At 58.0% G+C, this 14147-nt stretch overlaps 4 protein-coding genes across 4 annotated transcripts; 1 reads left to right on the forward strand and 3 right to left on the reverse strand.

The window, feature by feature from the left end:
* Positions 1-196: 196 nt before the first annotated feature.
* On the forward strand, positions 197-783 carry LTHEOB_10018 (Secreted protein; the record flags this gene model as incomplete). The annotated part of the gene is made up of 5 exons (XM_035506617.1): positions 197-340; positions 394-429; positions 485-538; positions 596-691; positions 745-783. The coding sequence occupies 5 exons, from the start codon at positions 197-199 to the stop codon at positions 781-783; spliced, it is 369 nt and encodes a 122-aa protein (XP_035368330.1).
* A 2009-nt stretch (positions 784-2792) lies between these two features.
* On the reverse strand, positions 2793-5887 carry LTHEOB_10019 (Minor extracellular protease VPR protein; the record flags this gene model as incomplete). Its single annotated transcript, XM_035506618.1, has 8 exons — positions 2793-3231; positions 3298-4808; positions 4861-4917; positions 4971-5028; positions 5084-5180; positions 5239-5302; positions 5358-5687; positions 5747-5887. 8 exons carry the CDS (start codon positions 5885-5887, stop codon positions 2793-2795), a joined length of 2697 nt encoding a protein of 898 aa, XP_035368331.1.
* Positions 5888-7857: 1970 nt separating this feature from the next.
* LTHEOB_10020 (Choline transporter) lies at positions 7858-9674 on the reverse strand (the record flags this gene model as incomplete). Its single annotated transcript, XM_035506620.1, has 5 exons — positions 7858-8027; positions 8080-8657; positions 8728-8927; positions 8983-9263; positions 9320-9674. 5 exons carry the CDS (start codon positions 9672-9674, stop codon positions 7858-7860), a joined length of 1584 nt encoding a protein of 527 aa, XP_035368332.1.
* Positions 9675-11584: 1910 nt separating this feature from the next.
* Positions 11585-13637, reverse strand: LTHEOB_10021 (Glycoside hydrolase protein; the record flags this gene model as incomplete). Its single annotated transcript, XM_035506621.1, has 7 exons — positions 11585-12154; positions 12235-12452; positions 12506-12537; positions 12589-12648; positions 12704-13159; positions 13261-13360; positions 13418-13637. The coding sequence occupies 7 exons, from the start codon at positions 13635-13637 to the stop codon at positions 11585-11587; spliced, it is 1656 nt and encodes a 551-aa protein (XP_035368333.1).
* Between the last annotated feature and the right edge of the window lie 510 nt (positions 13638-14147).

The following is a 14147-nucleotide window of genomic DNA, read 5'->3' on the forward strand; positions in this document are numbered from 1 at the left end:
TCAAGTTGCAGACTATGACACTCGAGCCACTGTAACAGCCTTGGCACAGCTCGTATCGCTAAATTTAGCTGCCAATGAAAAGCCATCCGATTACTCTGTTGACAGTATAAAGTGCCTAGAAGTGTCTCTCACTGCTATCATCAAACACTTCAAACTCCAACTTCCAGTCCAATTCCAACATTCGTTACCAGCCAAAATGCGCTTCTCTCTCATTGCTGCCACCCTCGCCGTGGCCACTCCCATCCTGGCCTCGCCCCTTGTTTCCCGCCAGGAGCCCAATGCGAACTGCAGCGCCATGGCGGCCTACCAGTTCCCTTCGCAGACGAGTGACTTCTCCAACGTAAGCTATTATCTGCAGAGGACAGTATCAATTCCGATCACTAATATTTTCAGGTGTGCAAAACTTGCTACGATATCGCGGCCGAGAGCGTAAGGATCTTGTTTCGAACCTTCGCCGGAAGCTCTCCAACTGACCATTGCTTAGTGCGCCTCCGCTGGAGCTGACGAGGCTCACGCCTGCACTGCGACTAGGATCCTGGTAAGCATGGGAATTAATTTGCACATTTTGGCTCGGCTATACTAACAGTGGTTGAAGTCCTGGTCCATTATCGCCCGCCAACTTGCCGACAAGCAGTGCACGGATAAGGGCACTGCCAGTGCTGCGCTTGCTTGCACCTCTGACAAGGTCAATGTAAGATTCCGATTCCTTTCCCAAGGTCTGCCTGGAAACTAACAAAAATACAGGAGTGGGCCAAGAACGGCGGCTGCAAGCCCCCTTTGTAGATAGGAAGTGCCTCTAATGTCTAGTACTACCTCTACTTGTTGCAATATGTACTGTAGAAATATGTAGATAGTCAAGCCAGCTGAGCAGGGTTTTTAGCCGCCTCCCGGTTAGCCACTCTCTGTCTTCATACCACTCATTCAGTGCATCCGCAATCAGACCCTTCTTCCACATTGTGCAACACTACTGTTTCCGTATCTGATTACTATGGTGATTCTGCTACATTTGATATCAAACATATTACCTAATATCTAAACAGGCTCAGATGTGCATGCACTCTCAAACCCTTAACACAACGAGGTGAGGATAAAGATCCCGACGTTGGGGCCTCAAATCTTAAAAGTGTAACCTCCGTCCGCTGATTATCCGTGTAAACGGACATATAACGTAGAAAGCATCCCCACGCAGGAAGCATCCGCACGCAGGAAGCAGATGGAATGCAGAAGTTCGAGGTAAGTTGCGCATTCTAAGAATTTTGAGAGTACGGCCGGCATCTTTACAGGGATTGTTTTGTAGTCAAAATTCGATTCAAAGATCTATGGAGGGGTAGATTGGGGTGCTTTGGTGGGCTGGCCGTTCGTGCGACCCTTTCAAACAGTCCGCTTTGATCGATGTCTGCCGTCATGAAGCTGGACGTTAACAAATGAAGCGATTTTTGACGATGGCTGGTGATGTGGAGGGCCCGACTCTCACCCTTGGCTATTTCCGTTGGAAGGACGCATGCATGATTGGGTAATTCCCCCGTCGGTGGTACAGAGCTGATGGGGTAGCAAGCAAGGATACAGAAAGACAGGCAGAATTGCAAGGCTGCGGGGTTCTGTGTTACCAAGGCGTCCCAGTTGCCAAACCACGACATATCATGTCTCATAAAGTCAATGCAGAAACGTAAGGGCTGATTAGCATCCCTAATAGCTGGCCCAATTGTGTCCAGCATAGAAAATGGCACTTCAGCCGCTGATTATGACGGTAACCATAGTCTCGCACGGAGTCTGATTCATTCTTCACTCTCGAACGCATTCTTTTCTGGATGATAGCCTCCCCGGCCCAAGCTTGGTACGGTTCGGACAAAATATGGAAGACTAAGCAAGACGCACGCTTCTTCAAAGCTTTCCAGAAACCCTTGATCTATCAGCAGGACGTGAGCGGCATCGCAGCTAGTCTTGGTATCCAGGCGCTGAAGGCCAGAGATCAGCTTTCTATGAGTTCTCAATCCAAAATTCCTGACGACCAATGGAAATTAGAAATGGAGTTCTGGCACGCTATCACCATGGCTCAACTACAGAGCTCTTTTGTCCTGTCTGCTGCAGGAACATCCAATCCTGAGATGGGCCCATATCTCACACGACCGTCAAATGCCGAAGAGAAACAAGTCTGCCGAAACCAGGTTCGTCCCTCCAAGTGCTTTTATGGTAGAATGGAAACTGATTAGTAAAACAAAGAAAATACGCAGCACTGCCTACACCTCCTTCAGTCTATTTTGGCTCTACTTCATCCTAGCAACCGGCAGTGTCATCATCGTTCTGTCGTATGCGATCGAGCCCCTCATCAGCTGCATTTTGAAGCGACGTCGCTTGGACAAATATTCGTACAAAGAGTGGTGCACGAACGAGACCCTGCAACTTCAGCGTCTTGCTCATGAAGAACTGGGCGTGGGAACTTGGATCGACACAGGCGAATACGTGCCCATCACGAAGCCAGGCGAACGCCTGGCAACTTTGGACTTGACCGACCCGAGCCATCCCCGTCTGAAGGCTCCACCGCCCACACTTGACGTTTTGCTTTCCTGCCCAGCTGCGGAAACACTTACTCGAGACGACGAGGGCAAGCAGACTTGAGTCGCCGGAGAGTGCTCAAGAAGGTTTGAACGTACGTCATTGTAGTTACAGTTGGTCACAAATGATTTAGGCCCTAATTCCCGTGAATGGTGATTGAAAAGGCCGATTCTTCTGCAAATTATGTACATCACACATGCTCCCTACTTCACGGGTATTCTGCAAAAAAGCCCATCAACCTACAACACTTGAATCTCCGGCGCCTGCCAAACATCCCAACCCTCACTCTCCTCGCGCTCCCCAAACGGCACCAGCGCCGCAAACCTAATCGAATAGTTCCCCGGCGCGATCTGCGAGCCGTTCCCCAGCGCACCGAACCACCAGAAGGTGTGGTAGCTAGCCTGGGTCTGGGCGTTGCGGTAGACGTCGTAGACAGGGAAGGTGAAGGTGTCGCTGGCGTTCTGGGTGGCCGGGTTGAAGTAGGTGTACGAATCGGCGCCGCTCCAGCCGGTGGCCGGGCCGACGTAGCCGTTCTCGCCGACGACGGGCGGGTAGACCCACTGGGATTCGTCGAAGCCCGGCTCGTAGATGTCCCAGCGGATCTCCTCGGTGCCCCACTTGAGCTTGACGTAGACTTTCGGGAAGTCTTGGGCCGAGGTGCTGAGGTTGAAGGTGTAGCTGTAGCAAGAGTGTTAGTTGGGTCGAGTCCCCCCCGTCCGTCGGGCGAGATGTGAGTGTACTTACGAAGACTTGGTCTTGATGTTCTCGGCACTAACGCCAGAGGTGGAGAAGGGGTAGGTGTTCTCGAAGATGGGCGTCATCTCCTCCTTCAGATCCGACGCGAGGCCGAAGTACGGGACAGACAGCTGCTCGCCGTTGCTCGCGGTAATCACAATCTTGCCGCTATACGCCGGCAGCGCCGTCGCATTCAGCCCCTCCGGCAACGAGAACGTAAACGTCGCGTCCCTCGTCTCCCCCGGCGCGACCGTGAACTCCCCAGCCGGCAGCGCCACGTCCGGCACCGCCTTGATCGGCGTCAACTCCGTGAACTTCTTCAACCGCGGCGAGAAGTACACCGCCGCGTCCCACACCTCCAGCGCCTCGAAGCCCGCCGCGTCCTGAACCGCAAAGTTGTACGTCAGCGGCACGTCGCCGCTGTTCGCGATCTGCACCGTATGGCTGCCCTTGAAGTTCGCCGTGTCGTTCAGCTCGAGCTTCTCCCACGCCAGCTCCGTCGAGTAGTTCAGAACCTTGAACGCATTCACCAGCCCATTCCCGACCTGCGGCACCGGCGCCGTGAAGCCGTAATCGCGCGTCGTGCCGTCCGACCACGGCAGCGCGCCGCCGCTCGCGACGATCTGCGCCTGCAGCGCCTTCGCGAAGCCCGTGCCGTGCACCTTGCGCCCGCCGAACGCGCCGATGTAGAGGGCCGCGATGCCGGCCACGTACGGCGTCGCCATCGAGGTGCCGCTCTGCACCGCGAAGCCGTCGTCGAGGTAGGTCGAGAAGATGTTGCCGCCGGGCGCGGCGACGTCGGGCTTGAGCGAGAGGTCGTACAGGCCGCCCCACGAGGTAAACGTGCTGGGGCGGCCGCCGAGCGCGTTGGGCAGGCCGACGACGCCGCTCGCGGTGTTGGCGGAGAAGTCGGCCAGGACCTCGCCGCCGGCCTTGACGGTGTCGATGATGGCGGCGCCGGCGTCGGCGGTGATGAGGGCGATCAGGCTGCCGGTCTCGTCGGTGGCGAGCGAGACGAGCGGGCTGTCGTTGTTGTAGAAGAGGATGTACTGGGCGCCGAATTCTTGCAGGTTGGCCTGCTTGGTGGCGAAGGTGCAGGTGCCGCGGCGGACGAGCGGGATGACGCCCGTCAGGTTGCGCGTGTCGGCGGGCAGCGGGTCGCAGGCGTCGGCGGGCTCGGACGTGTTGAAGGTGAGGGGCACGATGGGCCAGTCGGTGATGGTGGCCGGGAAGTTGTAGGTCGAGGGGATGTAGCCGAGCGTCGTGGTATTGGACGAGCTGTTGGTCCTAAAGGTGGCCGAGAAGGGCTGCGCTGGGAAGCTTTCCGCGTCGACCGAGGCCACGGCGATGACGTCCTTGCCCGAGGAGCCGCTGCTGGCGAAGAAGGGGCCTGCGGCGCCGGAGTTGCCGGCCGCGATGGTCACGACTACGCCCTGGTTGACGATGCGGGAGGCGACTTCGGCCCAGGCTCCGTCCTCGAAGCCGCTTGCGCCTCCGATGCTGGCGGTGATGATATCAACCTACTCTGTGGTCAGTATTGAGCCATGCAAATGCATTTCTCGAAACACTTACATCATCAGCGTATGCGGCAAGGAAGGATTGAATCAGTGTGTCCTCATCGGTGGAGTCCTAAAGCGACCATGAGTATCACCATTGCAAACAGGGAGCAACATGAAGCTTACAACAGTAGAGAACACCTTGTAGCCCCGAAGCGTTGCCTTGGGCGCCACACCAACCCAGCTACAGCAATGGTCAGCATCCAGTGCACTGTTCACAACCGACAAGAAACACTTACTAATCCGTCTGGCCAGCAATAATACCCGAAACGTGAGTACCGTGACCCATGTTGTCATTCGGGTCATCATCCGGAGTCTTTTCCCCAAGCGGCCAGTCTGTCCCACCCAATCAGCGCATTGCTCCCGGAGACTGACCACAAAAGGGGAAACTTACTGCCATCGCCAACAAAGTCGTAGCCGCCGCTGACCTTGAATCCCTCGCCAATCCCACCCCCAAGCTACTTAACTGATCAGAAACCGTAGGCTCCCTCCTCGAACGCAAGACGAACTCACCGCAGGATGGTTATACGCAATCCCCGTATCGACGACCGCCACGACCGCGCCCTCGCCGTACACGCCCGCCGCATGCAGCTTATCGACACCGGTCGAGTTGTGCACGGTGTAGTTAGCAGCCGCGGCGTCGTCAGCGAACGTCTGCAGGTCAATCGGCGGCGCGAGCGCGATCGACTTCATCGGCCACACCTTGGCGACGCCGGCCAGCTTGGTCAGGTCATCGACGGTGTAGCCGTCGGCCTCGACGCTGGCGCCTGAGAAGATGTCGCTGTCGAAGGTCTGCACGACCTTGATGCCCGGCTCGGGGGCGGCGCGGAGGCCAGCGGCATTCTGGGGTTGTCAGTGGTTGGTTTTGGAGGGGGTTGGTGCACGGGGCGGGATGGTCTTACGCCGTGGTACTCGATGATGAAGCGCTTGGGGACGACGGCCGTGCTGTTCGTCGAAGCGGCGTCATCCTGGCGGCGGTAAAGAGCGGCGGTTGCGCTGCCCGCGAAGGGGAGCGCGTGGAGGATGTAGCGAAGGAGCACCATCGTGAACGATACGCCTGGGACGCCTAGTACCACCACCAGCTCGAGCCATTCTATCCTTATATTGTGGTTTTTTTGCCAGACAAACGCAGATGCCGTTATCGATGGCGAACTATGCGCAATCGTGTGAGAAGCGCAGAAACGAAATAAACACGAGTGCTACGGTCGCAGCCAAGCCGGCGCAAACCTCTCTCAACACCTCTCAACCTGCCTCTTTGAGGTTTTGATCGTTCGTATAGCCGTTACCAGCAGTGTGGTGGAAATGAGGTCGACAGCATGAACGCGGCAGTGTTTCCATCTTGGCTGCATATGCAGCCGCGGACATAGATCCGGCGAATGGGCTGCTCGCGTGCACAATGTATATATATGTACGCGGGAAAATTCCCGATAGGCTTGGCTGCTTGGCCCGCCGGGATAGAAGCAGTTCAATAACAATAAAGCATTATTAGCTGCTGTGGTCACCTGCTGCGATAGGGATGTACGATAATATGTTTTGGCAGCGAGCTGCAGGGGGTAATTCGTATGTTCGGCGGACGCCGCAAAGGGCACGTATCAACCTTCCTCTTCTAGCGGCCATCGATAGTGTCGACAGCAAGGAGGGCATGTTAGCCGGGGCAGGGGAGATGGGGCCGCACACCCACACACACACACCAATTCAAAGAAGGGGCCGTGTGTGGGTGGGCGGCGGCCCACTCCGGTCGTACGCGGACGCGGCGCGGGCACAAAGCAGAGCCGTTGACTGGCCAGGTATTGGTGCGCGGGCCCCTGGTTAACTCATCTCGGCAATTCCCTCCGCCAAATCCCCCACCTTTCCCTTCGCCGCCCCCCCTTCCGCCCTCGACCACTGCGTTCGAAGCAAAACACACACACGCACCCACCAGCGCTAGTACAATATAATCCTCCCCGTGGAAAAGTGGCTGTGGCGTTCCGTTATCATACGATCAACAACCCATCGCCTGTTCCTGCATCTCGCGTTTCAACTATGGCTGGCTGCCGCCAAACCGCTACCCAGCTAGGTAGCCAAGCCACATCCACTATCTGTCTGCTGCAACGCACGCAACGGCAAAATATATCCCGGATAGGAAAGACGATTGCTGACGGCGGCGGCGGCACTCTTCGGAGATTTTAGCAGGATGAAGGCACAAAGTACCATACAGACGCAAGTCATCGCAAGCGGCAGGGCCGATCTCTCAGAAAAGAGTATGCAGACCCTGCCGTGCATGCGGCTCCCGGCCAACCACCCGGTCCCCGGAAAGTAGTTGGGCCCAAAAGCTTAACCGTAAGCTTAACAGGTGCACACATGTCTTGTTGATATGTGCTCTGAATCGACTACGGAGTGAAAAAGGCGTGAAGGTTTTCGCAGACAGGCTGGTGTGCGTCACGGGTTTGCTATGCTTGTTTTACATATGGTATGCACCGCATGGTGGTTGTAGCAGCAGGTTCGGCAGAAGCGCTGCATTGATCAAGTAAATCCGGATCGGATAGCGGACTATCCGCTACAAGTGGGTTTGGGCTGGACGGTGCTTCAAGCAAGAAATTGGTGACCCGCATCGTTCCGACAGTTGTGACGATCATGGCCCTCGAGAGATCGAAGAACGCTATGTCGGATCTCGCAGTCACCCAAAAAGCTGCGGTTGATCATACAGCCAACCCACTTGTGGCCAATGCTTTCCTTGTCACGAAAACTAAATAATGGCGCAGGTGATTTTTTGAAGCAATAATTTTGAACTTTTTTATTCGCAAGAGGGGGTATCTGTCTATAACTGTTTATTGATTGTTTAGCCAACTCCATCACTCCGGAACCATCTATGCACGCAACACGTCGACTATTGGCGCATTCGGGGTTTGTCGCGTTTGGTATCGGAAAGAGGTTGTCGCAATCGGTATTTGGCGCATTAGGTGATAGAAATAGTCGCACTCGGAGATATTGTTGCATGGGTTGTTGTTGCGTGGGGGCGCATCATTCTGCACACTCAGTCGACGGTGGGGGGGCCCTGGTAGTTGCGGTGGCCCCAGACGACGTACCAGCCCAGAGACAGCATGACGAAGGCGAAGAACACAACCGACGCATAGTTCATCGTTTCGGCAGCAACGGGGATCGTGGTGGGCATGCAGAACAGCGGGATGGCGAGCAGCGACCAGCCTGTAGATCTTGTCAGCACACGGGGGGAATCAAGGGGGGATGTCCAACGTACAGAGAGAGACGATGTTGCAGAAAACACCCAGCTTGCCGAGGTGGAAGCTGCCCTCGGCGATGTGGGTGCGGCCGCCGGCCAGGGAGACGGCAATAGGCACGGCATATGAGGCCGTCAGGCAGATGACACCGACGCCAGAGAAGGCGTTGAAGGCGGCGGTCGAGCCGAAGTAGATGACGCCGAGGATGATCTGGACCACCATGCTGAGCATCATGGCGTTGAAGGGCACGTCCATCTTGTGGTTGACCGTCTTCCACCACTTAGCACCGGGGATGGCACCATCACGGGCGAACGCCCAGGTGCAGCGCGAGGTAGCAGTGGTGCAGCCGATACCGCAAATCAGGGCCAGTATGAACAGCGGGATCGTCAGGATGAAGGCGCCCACGTCGTTGCCCACGGCCGCCTTGATGATGGCAGGCACGGGCTGGCCCGACGCAAGGTTGATCAGCTCGGTCAGGTCGGGCATCACGAAGAGCAGCGGCAGCAGGAAGAGCAGGCCGGCGAAAGTGTTGAGCACAATGGTGCCGACCATGGCCTTGGGAACCTGGGTAGCAGGGTGTTGCACTTCCTCACACATCCTACAGTCACGAGCATTATTACTGAAGCACTTATGGGGGGAGGGGCGGGGAACACAAAGAAAAATCTTACGAGATGATCATGCCAGTGGACGAGGTCGCGTACGCTGCCTGCAGCAGACCGACGCAGAACGACCATCCTGCCGGCCAGCCCGACTGAGGCTCGAAGTCACCGAAGACCCACTCAGCGCTGCGGCGGCCACCCTTGGCGCGCGCCAGCACGGTGATGATGATGGCCAGCACGCCGGCAAACGTCCAGTAGATGGCAGCAGTCTGTTTGCACGTCAGTTTGCATGGTCACAGCCAAACAGGGGGTCATGTCACGCACGTCGATGTACGGCAGGTAGCGGTTGCCCAGCGAGGAGGTGGCGTTGGCCACGAAGGTGATGGCAAGGAAGGTCAGGAAGGTCTGCCAGGTGGTGGCCTCCCAGATACCGACGCCGGGCTCCGTCTCAAAGATGTTGATGCACGAGATGAAGAAGAGCGTGGTGCCGAAGTTCACGGCGAGGGTGATGGTGATGTTGCCGACGACGTATAGCCAGCCGCAAGTCCAACTGGCCAGGCGGCGGTAGCTGGGGGGTGCAAGCATGAATGTCTGATAGTAGACGCCTAGCATTGGTCGTCAGCTGGCGCGCGCGTGATAAAAGAGATAAGACAGCCCTTACCTCCAGCAGTGGGGTAGACACTCGTAATCTCGCCCAGGGACGCGGCGACGCAGAGAATGATGAAGGACACGCCGACCCAGCCCCAGACGATGTTGGCCGGGCCACCGCCGACCAGCGGATAGTACATGGTGGTGGCCAAACCGTAGGGAATCGCGGCCAGCACGAAGGACATGAATGCGACCTGCATCGTCGACCGGTTCCTGGACAGCTCGGGCGCATAGCCCATGGCCTCGAGCACGGCGTCGGCCGATCCGACAGCATCCTCAGGCAGCGAAGACTTGTCGGCGCCCTTGCCGGTTAAGCTGATCTTGCGTTGGAGGCCATCGCCATTGGAGTGCTCGTAGGGGGCAGCCATGGTGACGGATAATTCGAATTGGACTGGCGACGAGGACGACGACGGCTCGAGAGAGACACCCAAGCCGCGAGAGGTTGTTGATTGACTGCGCGCGAGGGAGCGAGGGATACAGGCGTGCGAGTCGAGGCGGCGGAGGCGTGGTCCTTATGGCAGGGCTACGCCGCGGCACTAGCGGGGCTGTGGTGAAATTACGGCTTAGGCTTGTCAAAAGGTTTTTAGTCCGCAGTTTACGACTGGGGTGACGTCAACGCTCCCCACGCCCTGTTCTGCAACGGTAACAGAGCCCCCCTTCGGCCCGTCTCGCATTATTGGGGCCGCTCCTCCACTCGCGGTGGCGCTCGCTGGCAGATGCTGCTCGAGGAAATGCCACCCCGTTTGTGCTCTCCGGCTGCCCCCACGACGCCCAGAAACTGCCGCTGCCGAAGTGCGGCTAGCGCCCTTCAGGCCTCCAGTTGTGGCCGGCCTCGCGCTCCGGCTCTTCAACGCTTCTTTCCACTCCCCGGCACCACCCGTCTCTCCCGCACGCGACCACTCGTAACCTTGCGAAACCGAAGGGGCCAGCTCGAGGGGGCGCCAGTTAGCTGGGCGGTGGCTGCGGAGGGAGGTCAGATCAGGCCAAGTGGCGCTCAGCAATCGCGTAGTATCTAGCATATCGCAGCACGACCGTCAGCCGTTATCAGCACGTGGCGATGGGGATCGGATCTGTCGGACAGCGTGGCTGCCACGATCTGACTTCCGTTTGCGTCGCCAATCGGAAAACCAGGGTCCGACGTGACGCGAGAATGAAGAGGTGATGGAACGAGGAATTCTTCCAGAAGGTCGGCAGGTAGCGAGGATCTAGCGCCAAGGAAGAGGCTTGCCGTCCGCGGAGAGCTCCCGTAGCGTCGAGGCTCAGCTCAGCTGCCGAGCGAGGAAGGATGAGCCTTGAAGGTTGAAGCCGCGGCAGGAGCGACGCGGCGTTCCCGCGCTCCAGGTAGCTTCGGCGTGCGGGAGTTCTGATTGGCTGCCACCCGCAATCCCTTTCCGATTCAATTGCATAACCACTCTCGTCGACCGCTCGGGCCCTCCGACGCTGTTCTGAGGCCTGCTGTCCGCCGTCTCACCCTGCGAGCGGCGTCGTTGCTCATCACCGCAGACGAGCGGCCCTGCGTTCTGCACGTCTTCTTCCGCCCGGCACCCGACTCGCTAATCCTAAAAAATTTTACCCCATCAGGCCACAGCTCTTTGTTTCTTGTGCAGCGCGCCTCCACTCGGTCCCCGTACAAGGTTACGTAAGTCAAGACCAGCGACAAATCGGCGGCCGGTACGCCGTACAGCAGCACAGAAATAAATGGGGACCCCATCCTTCTTGCTGGTGTCGGTGTGCTCTGCGGGTCCCGACGTCAGTGAAACACCAACAGCCTTGCCTCACCATTTCCCGACGCGACACACGCGACAGGGCTGTCCCCAACCGATGCCTCCATAGGGCAGCGCCCGAACGGAACCGCCACTCCAAAGGGGGAAACACGTCTATAAGGCCGCGATCCTACCGACAAGGACGCGTTTGTCGTTTCATGCCTCGAAGAAGTCGAGTCTTGTGGCGGCAGCCAGCCCAGCTATCTCACACCACACGGCTGTCCCCGTCCTATCGCGCCTCTCCCAATTCCATGCCTATAGTTAATTCACTGGTACGCGCAAGCCAAAGCGCCACCGCCGCTCCTACCTCGTCCGACCCAGGCACCGAGACAAATTTCAGGACACTGAAACGATAAGAGGAAAAGAGCAGCGCTACTCATTAATGGCATTAGGTATATCTCTCGGGGGGCCAACGCGTAACGGCCGTTCCGCAACTACAAACAACGGCGCCGTAATAATAACAGGAAAACGCAGGCGCCACCCACACCACACTAAATCCGTCCTCTTCTCTCTCCCTACTCGGGTAAGTCGGATTGTTTTCCCGCCGGCGAAATCGAAAGCAACAATGCCTCCGAGGCTTGGCAGGTGACCTGCACGGAGCCCTTCTCCCCGTCGACCTCGACCTCGTAGCTGTCGTCCTCGTCCACCACGACGGCCAAACCCTTGCTCTCCGCCGTCCACTGCGTGCCATCCCATGTGATATCGGGTGCCTGCGCCCCCGCATCCGGTCCGGTCAGCCGCTGCACTTTGACCGACTTGACGCCGTCGAGACCGGTGAGCTGCAGCGTCTTGTTCGGGCGCGCCGCATCATAGCTCTCGCGCCAGAGCTCGAGGTTGACTATCGCAATCTTGGTCAGTTCCGCAGAGTTGTACGCCGCGTAGGCCGAGACGTCTTCGTCGTCGACTTGCAATTCGGCGATCTGTAGCTCCCCCGCATCCCCAATGAAGTCGGCGACGAAGACGTTGCCGTAGAAGCTGCCGAGCGTCTGCGGCGGCATCGTCGCGTTGTTGATGGTCGTCGTCGATCCTAGCCACGGCGAGAAGGGGAAACGCGAGCCGAGCTGCATGTTGACCCTGGTCACGCCCTGGTTTGTGCATTTCGTCTCGGTCAATGCTGATCATGGGGAAAATGACAAAAGCAACACGAAGGAGTAGAGTGACTTACGAGCGTTGCGACGTACAGCAGCCAGTCGACGGTCCATAGCGCCGTGCCCAGGCTTGCGGTGAGATCAAAGTCCCGGATGCCGGTGCCGTTGCCGAGCGCGCTCGCGGCTTCGGCGATCAGGAAGGGGATGTCTGGGTGCTCGCTCTTCATGTACGCGATGCGGTCCTTGAATCGGGCGTCTGTCTTGCTCCTGATGGCTGCCTTGTTCATCAATGTTGCTGGATGGTTTGTCAGTTTCTGCCGTTGAGCTCTTGGGTCGATTGATACGCACCGGCCATGTCTTCGCCGTCTTCTGACTGGTAACTGCACGCAATTCAGCTACTCGGCCAAGCTGCTCATCGTAAGAAAACTTACAAGTGCTCCGAGACGGATTTCACGAGTTCTTTAGAGAGACCGGCGTCGAATGCGTTTTGCCTATCCCGCAATCAGCTCCCGTTCTCGCGCGCACAAGGAATCAACGCCCACGCACTCATTCCACGGATCCGCCACGAGATTCGAGTACGCCAGCGCCTGGAAATTCGGTCCAGACCCCAGCGCCGAGACGTTGCCCTCAATCGCGTCCGCAAACTCGGTAAACTCAGCCACGTAGTCCTCGGGACCGTAGTCGGCGGGGCGGTCCGTCTGGCCAGGGAAAAATCCAACCGCGTTGTACAAATCCGGCTCGTTCCCGATCTCCAGCGCGTTGAGGTTGCCGGCGCCAATCGCGTCGACGCAGTCCTTCGCGAAGGCGACGGCGTTGCTCAGGTTCTTGCGCGCGAGGAACACCTGCAGGTCCCACACGACATTGTCGCCGGAGAATTGGCCAAAGCCGTCGAGCCAGCCGCTGCCGACGGTGATGTTGGCGAAGAGGCTGGAGAAAGTCGCGAGGTCGGGGTTCTCGAAGCGCACCGCTTCCGCCTGCGCGGGGTCGTACCGAAAGTGATCCCTGCAACAAAAAAACGAACGAAAATTGATCAGCGGTCCCGCGCGCCTGGATGTTGGGGCAGGAAGCGAAAAGGCGTGATTGCAGCCTTGACGACGACGTACTGGGTCGTGCCGCCCACGCGCAGGTACGTCTTTGCGCCCGTCTTGGCCGCGAATGTGGACAGCATGTTCACTGAGAATTCGTTCGGCGATGCGTCGTTGCCTTGGCGCGCGTGGTTAGTCAGTTGGAGGCTTTCTTCGTTCTGAGAGGGCAACAAACCGCTGTAGTCGATGAAGTCTCGCCCTTCTATGGCGAAGCTCAGGAACGACTGGTCCAGAACTGCGCTGGCATGGTCCGGTACGCTGCTGGATACGGCAAGCTGGATGCAATGCGCCGGCGCGGACATGAGGAGGAGCAGAGTTGCACAGGACACCCAGAACGATGCGCGGCCGGTGTTCCTGCTCTGGGACGAGCTCGAGGGTAGAATTTGGGGGAGCATCTTGACGGGGAATCAGGGAAGGCAATTTGCGTCAAGTTGCCGTGGGTCTTCGAAAGAAGATCCGGGAGTTCCTGTTCGGCAAGAACCAACCCACGACGGACCCCGAGGATTTATAAACGGCGCACGCGACGACAAGTCCATGGAGCGGGGAAAGGCGGGGCACGAGGTCTTGTGGGAAGCAAGGCAAGGGGAAGGGAAAGAGGTTAAAGTGGACCTCTTGCGGCTCAGCGCGGCACTTGGGCGGTAGCTTGGGGCTACCGCGGCGCCGAGCTTGCTGCCTTACATGCTACATGCAGGCCTTGACTGAATCAGATAGGGGAAAGTATCGATTCCTGATTCCTGCCGTTGCTATTTGCGGTAGTATGGCGATGCATGGTTGCGCAATGCTTAGAGCGAAGTATGACGTGGCCCAGAGCGCGGGAAGGCTTGTGGGGGATCCGCCGCGAATCCAGCACGAGCTTCGTTAAATTGCCCATCCCCCGCTCTCCGCCCCCCACCCCCGCTCCCGCT

Source organism: Lasiodiplodia theobromae (genome assembly GCF_012971845.1).
Source record: "Lasiodiplodia theobromae strain AM2As chromosome Unknown scaffold_35, whole genome shotgun sequence".
Classification (NCBI taxonomy): Eukaryota; Fungi; Ascomycota; class Dothideomycetes; order Botryosphaeriales; family Botryosphaeriaceae; genus Lasiodiplodia; species Lasiodiplodia theobromae.